Source organism: Silurus meridionalis, chromosome 15, assembly GCF_014805685.1.
Source record: "Silurus meridionalis isolate SWU-2019-XX chromosome 15, ASM1480568v1, whole genome shotgun sequence".
NCBI lineage: Eukaryota > Metazoa > Chordata > Actinopteri > Siluriformes > Siluridae > Silurus > Silurus meridionalis.
In genome coordinates, this window is record NC_060898.1 from 24255916 (window position 1) to 24270915 (window position 15000).

Below are 15000 nucleotides of genomic sequence, written 5' to 3' on the forward strand. Positions count from 1 at the left end.
TACAGTTTCAGTCTGTTCTTGGTCTTGATTTGCTCTGGCACTGTGTTTTCAAGGTCGTCTGCTGCTGCTGATGATGATGGCGATGATGATGATGATGATGATGATGATGGTGCGAGTGTCACAGAAAAGAAGGTACATGTGTTATTATTCACTAGGGCTGTAACGGTACACATATTTGTCCCGTGTGGTTTCGGTACAAGGCGTTCGGTTCAGTGCACACGTGTACCAGTTCCCTCAGGAACATATTAAGTGGCGGAGCAGCAGACTTTGAGTGCGAATGAAACTGAAATGACATGTACAGGGTTACAGTCAGTCAGAGGTGTTCAGAGTGCAGTTCAGTAGGAACCTCAGTATCATGCAGATATCTGTTCAGAGAGCCAGGTTTGTGCAGAGATGATGCACACACACACACACACACACACACACACACACACACTCTGGAGTTCCAGGTGTGAATGTTAACTGTCACATGACTGGCATGAAGACGCAGGTGTTCCTATTAAAGTGCTGTTTGAATGAATAAATATTGTGATAAATAAAAATGTCCCTCTTTTTTTCCGGACACAGAAACAGCTGATGAATCGAATCGAAGAGCAGCTGAGATCTCTGGAGGGATCACGCTCATCACTGCAGGGCGAGGAGAAGGAAATCGGAATTCTGGGTAATTCCCTGGAGGTTCTGGTGCATGAGCGTTGTTTAGCGGCCGAGCTGGAGCGCTACAAACACTTCATTGAAGACCTGGAGCGCGTCCTCAGCCTGCTGCTGTGTCTCTCAGCACGTCTGGCTCGCGTGCAGAACGCCCTGAGCACCGCAGACGAGAAAATGGACTCGGAGGAGAAGGTGAGATCAGACTGCAGACGATTTGAATTAGATCCGTGTTACATTATGAAACACGTTCCTGTTATCACACACATACACACACACACACACACACACACACACACACACACACATACACACACACACACACACTCACTGTTGTGAGGTCTTTATCAGGGTCAGTGTTCACGGCTAAACCTTCCTTCACACAGCAGCTGTACATGAAGTCATTTCCCTGAGGGTTCACGTTAGGTGTGTCTGAGGCTGACATGAGAAATAAAAGTGGTGTAGACACGTCTTCATCTCTACACTGAGACACGTGTCCACACTGATACACAGCTGCAGAGGGAAATATCAATATTTTTAGTGGAATTTTACTCAGACTGTAGAGGAAAGTGAAAGGTTTGCTTGTCTCAGCTGAGCGTGTGTGTGTGTGTGTGTGTGTGTGTGTGTGTGTGTGTGTGTGTGTGTGTGTGTGTGTTTTCACTTTGCCTGGGTAAGCAGTTCCTGGTAGTGTATCACCGAAACTACAGTCTAGTTTCGGTGAGTTTCACATCTGCACTGCCCCCTGGTGGCAAATATTTTAGCACAGGTGCAGATAACCCTGGAAGTCCTGACTCAGCAGTGAGTTCCTGGACCATTACTTGAATCTTCATGGATCTGGCTTTGTGCACAGGGGCAATGTCATGCTGGAGGTTTGGGTCTCCATGTTAATGGGAAGGAAAAATGTCATGCTGAAAACAGAACCACATATGGCTGGAAAAACCCTGATGTCCCAATACTTTTGGACAGTGCATGTACTTAATGTATCTTTTTCTGATGGAACACTTTCATGGTTTGAAGTATTTGACCAGGCATTCCTCAGATACACTCACACACTTACACTTCTCCAGATCAGACACATCCACCATTCAAATGTGTGCAATCTGATCACTGATCTTCTGATTCAAACTGCACTGTGAAGTGAACTAATCAAAAATGGTTGTAAAATTCTGTTCAATCTCATGCTTCATCTGTATCTGTTCCTCTGCAGGAATCTCTGGTCAGTAGACATCATCTCTTGTGCAAACAGCGGGACGATGCCAAGGACCTGAAGGAGAACCTGGACCGGCGTGAGCGCATGGTCTCCACGTTCCTGGCCAAACAGCTGACAGAGGAGCAGCTGCAGCAGTACCGTCGCTTCGTCCAGAACAAAGCCTCGCTCCTCATCCGCCAGAAAGACCTGGACGAGAAGCAGCGGCTTGGGGAGGAGCAACTTGAAGCTCTTCTGAACAGCATTCCTCCCTGAACCATGCCATGTCTGTCATGTGAGGAACTGAGGAGAGAATTAAAGAACATCCATGTGTGCTGCTGAGTCCCAGTATGAACTACTGATCTTCTGATCTACTGAACTGATGAAGCCAAAACCTAAAGTAGAAACCCTTTATAGAGATATTATTTTTAATTGCTGTGTGTTTGTGTGTGTGTGTGTGTGTGTGTGTGTGTGTGTGAGGTGAAGTTTTTTGTTAGTTGAAAATCTTGTGTTTAATTTATTTGAATAGTGAATAATGCACTCGACCTGAAGACCAAACCCTGGAGAAAAGCACTTTGTTGTTCTGAATCTGTACATTTCGAACTGTAACACACACACACACACACACACACACACACACACACACACACACACACACACACACACACACACACACACACACGAATGTCTATTTATTTTTACTGATGTTGCGTCCAAAACATTTTTACTGACATTTAAATGGAAAGTTCATCAATTTAACCCAGACCTGCTCCAGATCAAGATCAAGTCTCACTGGGTTTTGTGGAGTAAGACGGTGATACAAGATGAGACGACATGAGATAAGATGAGACAAGACGTGTGAGACATGTTTAGAACAGTGGACTGTTGGAATAAGGCTGTTATAAAGTGTAATAATGAGACAGTGAGAGGCAGCTGGTGTTCACAGCTCTCAAACAGATCTTCTTTCCTCTGTGTGTGTGTGTGTGTGTGTGTGTGTGTGTGTGTGTGTGTGTAAATAAAGAGCAGGTAGAGATTTACTAATGGAAAATGAATCTAAATCTAATATCAGTTTTTCTAAAAGGAATAAATGTAAATTGTGCTTCTGTCTGTGTGATGAAGATGATGATGATGAAGATGATGATGATGAAGATAAGTGTACAATGGGCTCAGGAGCTCTACAGCACTCATAACTCTACAGTGTAGAAATACAGGAGAGGTTTTGTGTGTTTATGTGCACTGTACATGCATATTGTGTAGTTTTGTGTGGTTGCAATTAACATTGACAGAGACAAAGTTCTTCAGTGTGTTGTGAAGTTTTGTGTTACTTTTCATCTTTTCATACTGAACCAGTTTTAAGAAAATAGATCATTTTTTCTTCAGTGTTTTTTTACGCACACACACACACACACACACACACACACACACACACACACACACACACACAGAGAGACAGATACACAGAGCTACAATGAGATAAACTGAGATACACTGCTGAGATACACTGTGGTACACTGAGACACACAGAATTACACTGAGACACACAGAGGTACACTGAGATAAACTGAGATACACTGAGACACAATTAGATGCACTGAGATAAACAGGGCTACACTAAGACACAGAGCTACACATAGATACACAGAGATAAAATGAGATACACGAGCTACACAGAGAAATACTACGCTACACTGTGATACATTAAGATACACTGAGATACACAGAGCCAGAGAGAGAGAGAGAGGTGACAGGGGAGAGAGAGAGAGAGAGAGAGAGAGAGAGGTGACAGGAAGAGAAGGATATGGATTATTAAGTCTCCTGATTGTTGTATGAAAGTTAATGTCACTGTGCAGTTTGGACTCTGGTGAGATTCACTCTGGCAGCAGAACTAAAAGGGAGAAGCAGAAGGAAACACAGACATGAGGATCTCTGGGATAAGAGACGACCCACCACACCACCATCAACAAACCTGAGTGAACGTGTGAGAGTGAGGAGACGACAGCATCCAAATATCCCAGTTCACCAAACACTCCATATCCATGATCCCTCCAGATCTGCTCCTTTACCTCACAAACACCTACTGACTAAAGACTCCACTAAATAAATATGTGTTCAGCCTCGACTTGAACACTGAGACTGTGTCTGAGTCCCGAACACTGATTGGAAGGTTGTTCCATAACTGTGGGGTTTATAAGAGAAACATCTGCCCCCTGCTGGAGTCTTCATTATTTGAGGTACCAACAAATAGCCTGCACCTTTTGATCTAAGTAGGCGTGGAGGATCATCCTGGTACAGAAGTTCACTCAGATACTGCAGCATGAGAGCGTTAAGTGCTTTATACATCAGTAGTAGTATTTTATAATCAGTGTGAGATGTAATTGGGAGCAGTGTAGATGATTAAAACAGGGCTGATGTGATCATATTTTCTAGATCTAGTGAGGACTCTTGCTGCTGCATTCTGAACTAACTGAAGCTTATTTCTGCACTTACTCCAACACCCAGACAGTAAAGCCTTACAGTAGTCTAATCTAGATGTTACAAAAGCATCTACTAGTTTTTCTGCATCCTGTAACGACATCATATTTCTAATTTTAGCAATATTTCTAAGGTGAAAGAAGGAGATCCTGGTGATATTATTCACGTGAGACTCAAAGGAAAGACTCGGGTCAATAATCACACCAAGGTGTTTGACTGCTGTACACACTGAAACAGAAACACCATCCAGAGATGCTACAGAATCAGAAAGTTTACTTCTAGCTGCATGTGGTCCTAGTAAAAGTAATTCCATCTTATCTGAGTTGAGCAGAAGAAAGTTATGAAGCATCCACTGTCTAATGTCCTTTACACACTCCTCAACATTTTTAAGCTGATCTCTCTCATCTAGCTTTGCTGAAATATACAGCTGTGTATCATCAGCATAGCAATGGAAGTGAATCCCATGTTTATGTATAATTTCACCCAGAGGCAGCAGATAGAAAGAGAAAAGCAGTGGGCCTAAGACAGATCCTTGCGGAACACCAAACTTTACCTCAGAGAGTGTGGAGAACTCACCATTTACATCAACAAACTGTGAGCGATCAGTCAGATAAGACCTGAGCCAGGAGAGAGCTGTTCCCTTTATTCCAACAACGTTCTCAAGTCCAGCAAGCAGGAGATTATGATCAATGATGTCAAAAGCTGCACTGAGGTTGAGCAAAACAAGTAGAGACATAACCCTGATCAGAGGATGTGGCAGCAGGGGCATGGCCGAGCGCCGGTTTGTGAATGGAGGGCGAGGCCGAGAGCAGGTAGACACGAGAATGACACACCTGAAGGGGGTTATGACTAATGTGTGTTCTTTCTCTTGCAGTGATCAAAGGGAGCATTTAAGGAGGAGCGAGAGGTTTTGTGTGTGTGTGTGTGTGTGTGTGTGTGTGTGCTACTGGGAACATAAGGCTGCAGCATTGAGCACGGAGATTATAAAAAAATTAAAGTTTTCTTGATTTTGAACTTGTCCTGTAGTGGTCTTCTGTTCCCCGAACCATTCGCTCTCCAACAGAGGCCAATAACAGTCATTTAGCACCTTAACTAGCGCCGTCTCTGTGCTATGATGAGGCCGAAATCCTGACTGATACATTTCATAAATGTTGTTCCTCAGTAGATGTGAGCAGAACTGCTGTGCTACAACCTTTTCTAGAATCTTGGATATAAGGGGGAGATTTGATACACAGAGATACACAGAGATACACAGAGATACACAGAGATACACAGAGATACAGTATAACGGTTATGATGATGGTGAATAATGATAATGATGAATGTTGATGATGAAGATGGTGAATGATGTTGATGATAGTGGTGGTGATGATGATGGTGAATAATGATAATGATGAATGTTGATGATGATGGTGAATGATGTTGATGATAGTGGTGGTGATGATGATGGTAAATAATGATAATGATGAATGTTGATGATGAAGATGGTGAATGATGTTGATGATAGTGGTGGTGATGATGATGGTGAATAATGATAATGATGAATGTTGATGATGATGATGTTGATGATGGTGGTGGTGATGGTAAATAATGTTAATGGTGATAACGGTATGATGATGATGATAAGGATAATGGTTATGATGATAATGGTGACTGATGATAATGAAGAATGTTCCTACGGTGTTTAAAGTTCATACTCTGTGACACAGAGAGAAAATATTGGCAATTTAGTAGTTAAGCCTTAACCACTTGCCTGGGGCCCCTGAGCAAGGCCCTTAACCCCAAAGCTGTTCAGTAGTATTAATGGGATAAAATGTAAATGCTCTGGATAAGGCGGTTGCCAAATATCATAAATGAAATCATTTTACATTAAAGAGTGTGTAGTTTTATCCCAGTCTTGTACATTGTGTTTCATGTGTAAATTCTTTCTGTAGAAATCTTCAGTGTGCCGTTTATTTCCAATCTGATGATTTATGAACATTTCTGTATGGTTATAGATGTTTATTGTTTTGCACAATGACATTTCAGTATGTTGAAGTGATTCATTTTTACTAATTAGATTACAAACAGCATCATTTTTAATATACAAGCAATAATTCATATTTAGATTTTTATATTTCTATTTTTAGCCTCAACACCCAGAAAAAAGCAACTCATGAGATTTACCAGGAGTTTGTTAGATCTATAATAATAAAAAAAGAATCCAATAAATGGAAATCGTGTGGAGATAGCTACACAAGACGAGTGAGACCAGGAACAGAACGGTTTCCTAACCCACACCAAACTGCAGCTTAGACCAGAATCATTCTGAATATAAAAATGAATTAAAATCTGCTTTGGAATAAATTATTTACAGATTAAAACTGTATTCAAATCAGTTGGATCACAGCAGTGACAGTCACACAGCCTGGATGTCCACATGTGGAGAACTTCAGGAGAATACATCAGACAGAACCCTGTGCTTGGGGTTCAAGTGCTCACTCTTGACCTCTTTCACATCTTCAGCCAAAGATGAGAAGGTGCTCCTGGATTTGGGCTTCTTCTTGTAGCCTATTGTTTGTGGTTGGAAGAGTCTGCTGATGGTGTGAGTGTGCTTGTGGGTGTCCGTGTCCTCTGGGTTCTTCTGAGGCTCAGCTTGCACCACCTTCACCCCTCCGAGCAGCTCCCGGATGGAATGGGATGCAGCTTTGTCCAGGTAATGGTGTGGCTTCTTCCCGGAGTTATCTCGGACATTACAGTTGGCACCGTATTCGTTCACTAAGATGCCTATGATGTACTCCTGGCCATGGATGGCAGCGAGGTGTAGCGGCGTGTAGCCCGCGTAGGACCTGCTGTTGATGTCCACACCTTTGCCGTTCTTCCTGGACAGGTCAATGATCTTACACAGTATCTCCTGGTTTCCACACTTAGCTGCCCAGTGGAGAGCCATGAAGCCTGAAATGAAATCCCTTTTCTCCGCCAGCTGGGCGTCATTCAGCAGCAAACCATACACTGAAGTCCAACGCCCTGACGCAGACGTCACCATCCACTCGTGTTCAGAGCTTTCCAGAGGAACTATGCTGTCGTATCTCGGCTCGTCCACAGGTTTAGCACTTTTGCATTGTCTCCGTGGTTGTGGAGAGCAGCTGATCCCCACGCTGTCCACAGATGAGTGTCTCTTGTTTCGAGGGGAGCATGGAGGTCCTGGTGTGGAGATCAGTGGAGCCAAGTGAACCTTGTCTGGATTATTTATGTTTGGGGGAATGTCTATTTTTTCTCTCTGTTCATGTACTGCAGGAGTGATGATCACAGGAGGCATGCGTAACGGCAGGGCGTAACGTTTCGGTGAGCTTGTCTCTGTGACGCTGAGAGCGCTGTGCTTCTGTGAGTCTTCTGGAGCTAGTTTGAGAGAAGTTGTAAAGTTTAAGGACCTCTTTACCTTGATGTTTGTAGATGTTTGTCTTTGTAAAGCCATCTGAATGAAAGAGGGCGCTGGAGAGCTTTCTGAGAACTCTGCACTGTCTGAGGGAGTTTTCTGTTCTGATTTGTTCTCCTCAGGATCTGTTTTATTCTCCCGCACTTCTCTGTTCTCTGTCTGCTCTGCTGCGGAGATTAGTTCCTCTCCCTCCGTCTCCACACCTCCACCCTCCTCCATTTCTTCACTCCCATCATCTGCCCTGGGTTTCAGTAAATGCTGGTACTTCTTCCTCAGCACGATGGTTTTCACTCCTTCTATCTCTTTCACCACTGCCAGGTTGTTGATGATCATCTTGAAGAGATCTCTGTTCTGTTTCTTCTCGGCAGAATCGCTGCAGTTCAACACGCCTTTAAATTCACCCAAAAGCTCCGAGTTCTTCATTTTCCCTTCTTTCTCCAGCAACAGGGACAGAATGGACTCCTGACTGATCTCCATGTTCGGCTTTCTGACCGCGGGATCGAGAGCTGATTCCCGTCTGATTTTGTTCGGAAGCTACCTGAAGCTCTCACCTGTCTTCCGGTTTTAACATGTCCACAAACACGTCATCCGAAAAAAAGACATCTCCTGCTCCACCTTGTGTTCCCTCACCTTCTCCACTCTCACCTTCTCCTTCACCTCCTGCTCCTCCTCCTTCTTCTTCTTCTTCTTCACCTGCTTTTTCACCTCCTGCTCTACTTTCTCTCAGGAGTCAGGATTTAACATTTCACATTTCGAAACATTTTGAACAGGAAGTAGACATTAATACCTTATTAATAACAACATTCATCCTAAAACAAATACAATTACTGCTTCAATACTACTAACAAATACCACTAATAATTACAATAATATTATTGATTTATTTGTTTGTTTATTTGTTTGTTTATGTGGTATGTTGATCATCACTGCGTGTTGCTGCGTGTTCTTCTGTTTCATTATAAAGTAAAATGATCTGATCAGCAGGAACCTGAGAGAACAGGAGCAGAAGCATTTCACTGTTTCTCTGAATAGAAAAGCTGCTCCAAAATTCTCCTTCAGAATAAAACCTGAGAAATGATTTAATATGCAGATGATGATGATGTGCATCAAATCATTATTCAGATATAAATGACCAAGAATCCACTGGACAATGATGAGAGAAGAGAAGAGAAGAGAAGAGAAGAGAAGAGAAGAGAGGAGAGGAGAAGAGAAGAAAAGAGAAGAGAAGAGAAGAGAAGAGAAGAGAGGAGAAGAGAAGAGAAGAGAAGAGAAGAGAAGAGAAGAGAAGAAGAGAAGAGAAGAGTAGAGAAGAGAAGAGAGGAGAAGAGAAGAGAAGAGAAGAGAAGAAGAGAAGAGAAGAGAAGAGAAGAGAAGAAGAGAAGAGAAGAAGAGAAGAGAAGGACATTTTCTTGTTCTCTGCTGAGGTTTTGTTTGAACTCTGGTGAGGATTTTATTGTAAATCTAATTATAATAGTAATTAAAGTTTATTAAAACATGTCAGCGTTTACTTTCGATCGTTGATCAATTCGTTGTTGTTATTATTATTGTTGTTGTTGTTGTTACTGAAGTTGCTACAAATGATTATAGAATAAATCTAAATGTAATATAAACAAGGAGGAGCTTCTCAGGAACACAGGAAATAGTCAAATAACAGGGGGTGGAGCTTCTGGCTTCTGAAGCGCATGCGCAGCATTTCACGTACGCGTGCAAGGCGTTAGTGGACACTGTGCGCGTGCGCGGTGGTGTTCGGGTAGTGACAGTGTGTTTCAGAGAGAAAGGAAGAGAGAGAGAGAGAGAGAGACACACACACACACACACACACACACACACACAGAGAGAGAGAGAGAGAGAGAGAGAGAGAGAGAGAGACTCTTCCTGTCCGCATCTCTCTGGTACACCTCCTGCCCCACAGTGTGATCATGGCTGCCGCGGATGTGGACGTGTTTTCTGTGAGTATTCCTCTCAGTGTCGCGTGCGCTGTAATGGTCGCTGTTGTTGTGCAGGTTTCTCCTGAACTCTGTTGATTTAGGAGATCAGATGTAGGAAATGAAGCCCTCAGTCCTGCTCTGATCTTTTCTCACATCGCTCTCGTGTTCAGATCTGTTCCTGATCTCTATCTCAATCCAGCAGCTTCTGTTTACAGCGCTGTGTTTCTCACAACTCCACTTCCGGTTCGGTTTATTCACATTAGAACACGGAGAGTGTGGGAAAGTGTGGGAAAGTGATTTCCTGTCAGAGAGAGAGAGGGAGAGGGGCAAAGAGGGAGAGGGGCAAAGAGGGAGAGGGGCATAGAGGGAGAGGGGCATAGAGGGAGAGGGGTTTCCTCCTCAAAAATTTAAACATTTATGAAAAATCTATAAACAGTGTATTAGTGTACCGGTGTATTGGTTTATCGGGCTATTGGTGTATTAGTGTACTGGTGTATTAGTGTACTGGTGTATTAGTGTACTGGTGTATTAATTTATCAGTGTATTAGTGTACTGGTGTATTAGTGTACTGGTGTATTAGTGTACTGGTGTATTAGTGTACTGGTGTATTAGTGTACCGGTGTACTGGTGTATTAGTGTACTGGTGTATTGGTGTACTGGTGTATTAGTGTACTGGTGTATTAATTTATCAGTGTATTAGTGTACTGGTGTATTAGTGTACTGGTGTATTAGTGTACTGGTGTATTAGTGTACCGGTGTATTAATTTATCAGTGTATTAGTGTACTGGTGTATTAGTGTACTGGTGTATTAGTGTACTGGTGTATTAGTGTACCGGTGTATTGGTTTATCGGTGTATTAGTGTACTGGTGTATTAGTGTACTGGTGTATTAGTGTACCGTGTATTAGTGTACCGTGTATTAGTGTACCGTGTATTGGTTTATCGGTGTATTGGTTTATCGGTGTATTGGTTTATCGGTGTATTGGTTTATCGGTGTATTGGTTTATCGGTGTATTGGTGTACCGGTGTATTGGTGTACCGGTGTATTAGTGTACCGTGTATTAGTGTATTAGTGTACCGGTGTATTGGTGTATTGGTGTACGGTGTATTGGTGTACCGGTGTATTGGTGTATTAGTGTACCGGTGTATTGGTGTATTAGTGTACTGGTGTATTAGTGTACGGTGTATTGGTGTACTGGTGTATTGGTGTATTAGTGTACTGGTGTATTAGTGTACTGGTGTATTAGTGTACTGGTGTATTAATTTATCAGTGTATTAGTGTACTGGTGTATTAGTGTACTGGTGTATTAGTGTACTGGTGTATTAGTGTACTGGTGTATTAGTGTACCGGTGTACTGGTGTATTAGTGTACTGGTGTATTGGTGTACTGGTGTATTAGTGTACTGGTGTATTAATTTATCAGTGTATTAGTGTACTGGTGTATTAGTGTACTGGTGTATTAGTGTACTGGTGTATTAGTGTACCGGTGTATTAATTTATCAGTGTATTAGTGTACTGGTGTATTAGTGTACTGGTGTATTAGTGTACTGGTGTATTAGTGTACCGGTGTATTGGTTTATCGGTGTATTAGTGTACTGGTGTATTAGTGTACTGGTGTATTAGTGTACCGGTGTATTAGTGTACCGGTGTATTAGTGTACCGGTGTATTGGTTTATCGGTGTATTGGTTTATCGGTGTATTGGTTTATCGGTGTATTGGTTTATCGGTGTATTGGTTTATCGGTGTATTGGTGTACCGGTGTATTGGTGTACCGGTGTATTAGTGTACCGGTGTATTAGTGTATTAGTGTACCGGTGTATTGGTGTATTGGTGTACGGGTGTATTGGTGTACCGGTGTATTGGTGTATTAGTGTACCGGTGTATTGGTGTATTAGTGTACTGGTGTATTAGTGTACGGGTGTATTGGTGTACTGGTGTATTGGTGTATTGGTGTACCGGTGTATTGGTGTACCGGTGTATTGGTGTACCGGTGTATTGGTTTATCAGTGTACCAATGTATTGGTTTATCGGTGTACTGGTGTATTAGTGTACCGGTGTATTGGTGTACTGGTGTACTGGTGTATTGGTGTACCGGTGTATTGGTGTATTGGTGTACCCGGGTATTGGTGTACAGGTGTATTGGTGTATTGGTGTACTGGTGTACTGGTGTATTGGTGTACCAGTGTATTGGTTTATCGGTGTACGGTGTATAGGTGTATTAGAGATCTGATGTATTGTGTATTTATGTATTAGTGATCCGACGTATTGGTGTATTAGTGATCTGGTGTATAGGTGTATTAGTGTACCGGTGTATTGGTGTACGGGTCTATTGGTGTACGGGTCTATTGGTGTACTGGTCTATTGGTGTACTGGTGTATTGGTGTACCAGTGTATTGGTTTATCGGTGTACCGGTGTATAGGTGTATTAGAGATCTGATGTATTGTGTATTTATGTATTAGTGATCCGACGTATTGGTGTATTAGTGATCTGGTGTATAGGTGTATTAGTGATCCGATGTATTGTGTATTGGTGTATTAGTGATACGATGTATTATGTATTGGTGTATTAGTGATCCCGTGTATTGTGTAATGGTGTATTTAGTACTTTAGGCACTGGGACCCTTTAAACCTGTGTTACTGTCAATATCTCTGTCATCCACTTCTGTTTTATTCTTATATTCTTATTTTTTTTTATCCTTATATTTTATACTTTATATTACGCTTTATACTTTTATTTTACTTTCATAGTTTTATATATAATTTTATTTTTATTATTTGTCTCTAGCCTTGCAGTACTCATTGAAGTATTGTTGGTTCTCTGAGTTTCTCAGAGCTCTGAGATGTTTAGGGGTTAAATCTCATGTTTGTTGAAGAGACACTGAGATAGCTTTTGTTTTCCTCCTGACACACTGCTGACACTTTCTGCTGCTTCATACATTCCTCAAGGGCTTCCAGAAGAGTGGGAGCACTGGCCTGAGATCTTACAGTGGGGGTCTACAGATGGTGTCTGAAAGTACAGTGTCTGATCAGATGGTACAGTGTCTGATCGGATGGTGTCTGATGGTACAATGTTTGATGTTACAGTGTCTGATCAAATGGGGTCTGATGGAACGGAGTCTGATCGGATGGCGTCTGATGTTTCCGTGCCCGATGGTACGGTATCTGATTAGTTGATGTCTAATCGGAAGGTGTCTGATGGTACAGTGTCTGATCAAATGGGGTCTGATGGAACGGAGTCTGATCGGATGGCGTCTGATGTTTCCGTGTCCGATGGTATGGTATCTGATTAGATGATGTCTGATGGTAAGAGGAAGAGGAAGCTCAGATCTGTGTCTGTTAAGTTTATGACGAGTAAATGTTCAGTGCTGTTTAGATCAGACATCAGTGCCGGCTAAAGAATCTCTACATGTCTGTCTGATCTTCAGTTTTTAACCCTCACACTACTGTGTGGAAACACCAGCTCACTGCACAGGAAGTGACATCACAGCTGTTACTTTCATTTCACACCGCAGCATACATACAGAGTTCTGTTTTCTCTGCAAAAAACTTTTTTATTACCTTTTATTTGTGATAAGCATGAGGAGGTCGTGTGTGTGTGTGTGTGTATGTGTGTGTGTGTGTGTGTTGAAATACACTGATATATATTTAGGTCAGTGTGCAGTTTGTGTTATGATGCCGCAGTAGGATCAAATCAGGACCATCTGCCCCTCCTGCTCTATTAACCTCAGAACATGAATCACATTCACACATGGTCAGGTGTGTGTGTGTGTGTGTGTGTGTGTGTGTGTGTGTGTGTGTGTGTGTGTGCATGGTTGGGGGTGTATTTAGTTTGGGTTTGTGTGTCTGTATGTGGTTATGGTGTGTCTATATGTGATTTGGGGGGGTATGTGGTTATATGTTGATATTTTTTCATATTGTATAGGGTTGTAAAGGGTGGTGTATGGATTGTATAGGGTTGTGTAAGTTTGCACAGGGTTGTGTATGAAGGTCTAGGGTTGCACAGGGTTGTGTAGGCTTGTGTTGAGTTGTATAGGGATATATACACACATACATACACATACACACGCACGAGTGAAAACTGATATACACACAGCTCAGTGGTTGATGTTGGATTTTTGTGAGTTAAAATCCCAGCCCTGTCCCCAGCCCTGTCCCCCAGCCCTGTCCCCCAGCCCTGTCCCCCAGCCCTGTCCCCCAGCCCTGTCCCCCAGCCCTGTCCCCCAGCCCTGTGCCCCAGCCCTGTGCCCCAGCACTGTGATAGAGGTCAGCTGTTCTCACTATCCTCTGTAGAGCCGTACGATCCGAGACGGTGCAGTTCTCAAACCAGGTAGTGATGCAGCTGCTCAGGATGCACTTGATGGTACCTCAACAACCATTCAGAGACCGGTTGTTGGCTCTATACCAGGCTGTTAACTGTTGCACCTCCACTTTGTCTGCTGACTCGTCGTTCTCACTGATGAGACCCACCACAGTTGTGTCTTTAGCAAACTTCATGTGATTCGAGCTGTGCATTGCTACACAGTTGTGAGTCAGCAGTGGGCTGAGCACACAGCCCTGAGGGGCCCCACTGCTCAGTGTGTTTGGGAGTGTGCGTATAAAGTTGATGATCTCTGTGTGTGGTAGCTCAGTGGTTAAGGCATTGGGCTTTGGATCAGAAGATCACAGGTTCAAATCCCACCACCACCAAGCTGCCACTGCTGGGCCCTTGAGCAAAAAGCCCTAAAACCCTCCCCTGCTCAGTTGTAAGTCGCTCTGGATAAGGGCGTCTGCCAAATGCCGCAAATGTAAATGTAAATGTAAATGTGTGTGTTACAGGATGAGCAGAAGAGGGCACTGGGTCTGGGTGGACATGTGGGCTTTGACAGTCTCCCTGATCAGCTGGTCAGCAAATCTGTATCTCAGGGTTTTTGCTTCAACATCCTGTGTGTGGGTACGTTCCTCTTCTCCATCATCATGATCATCATTTCACTCACACACAAACTCAAACTAACATCTCTCACACAACCTCTTTTACACCTCACACACAATCTCTCTCTCTCTTTCTCTCTCTCTCTCACTCTCACACACACACATACACACACACACACACACACACACAGAACCTCTTACACAAACACAACCTCACACACAACCTCTCACACACAGTCTCTCACACACAAGCTGAGAATAATACATGTTGAAGGTCCTGGTGGAGCTGCTGAATGATCTGTTGTTGATGATGCTGTTAATGTTGTTGTTGTTGTTGTTTAGGTGAGACAGGAATCGGGAAGTCCACACTGATGAACACACTTTTTAACACCATGTTTGAGAATGAAGAAGCCAGTCACTACCAGAACGGTGTGTACCTGCGGCCCA

The 15000-nt window shown here is 43.0% G+C and overlaps 3 protein-coding genes across 13 annotated transcripts in view; 2 read left to right on the top strand and 1 right to left on the bottom strand.

Annotated features, from left to right (window-relative positions):
* The window catches only part of shroom1 (shroom family member 1), a 25597-nt gene extending 22470 nt beyond the window's left edge, over nt 1–3127 (top strand). For all 9 annotated transcript variants that reach the window (XM_046867660.1, XM_046867669.1, XM_046867664.1 and 6 more), the window contains 3 exons: nt 54–132; nt 568–840; nt 1853–3127. In XM_046867660.1, the coding sequence (XP_046723616.1) occupies nt 54–132; nt 568–840; nt 1853–2107 (607 nt within the window). In that variant the 3' untranslated portion in view covers nt 2108–3127. The remainder of the gene's footprint in view (nt 1–53; nt 133–567; nt 841–1852) is intronic.
* Nucleotides 1–15000, top strand: part of sept8a (septin 8a) — a 35169-nt gene that overhangs the window by 683 nt on the left and 19486 nt on the right. The window contains exons 2-4 of one of the 3 annotated variants that reach the window (XM_046867673.1): nt 9571–9667; nt 14461–14575; nt 14896–15000. The exon at nt 14896–15000 is cut by the window's right edge and continues 91 nt beyond it. In XM_046867673.1, the coding sequence (XP_046723629.1) occupies nt 9638–9667; nt 14461–14575; nt 14896–15000 (250 nt within the window). In that variant the 5' untranslated portion in view covers nt 9571–9637. Of the gene's footprint in view, nt 1–9441; nt 9668–14460; nt 14576–14895 lie in introns of those variants that run through there. The other 2 variants (XM_046867671.1, XM_046867672.1) reach the window with 2 other exon arrangements.
* LOC124397836 (ankyrin repeat domain-containing protein SOWAHA-like) lies at nt 6336–8909 on the bottom strand. Its single transcript, XM_046867670.1, has one exon. It carries the CDS (start codon nt 8193–8195, stop codon nt 6735–6737), a length of 1461 nt encoding a protein of 486 aa, XP_046723626.1. The 5' UTR covers nt 8196–8909; the 3' UTR covers nt 6336–6734.

Bases quoted from the DNA above. Each gene is read 5' to 3' on its own strand.
- LOC124397836 (XM_046867670.1), bottom strand. From the start codon at position 8,195: ATGGAGATCAGTCAGGAGTCCATTCTGTCCCTGTTGCTGGAGAAAGAA.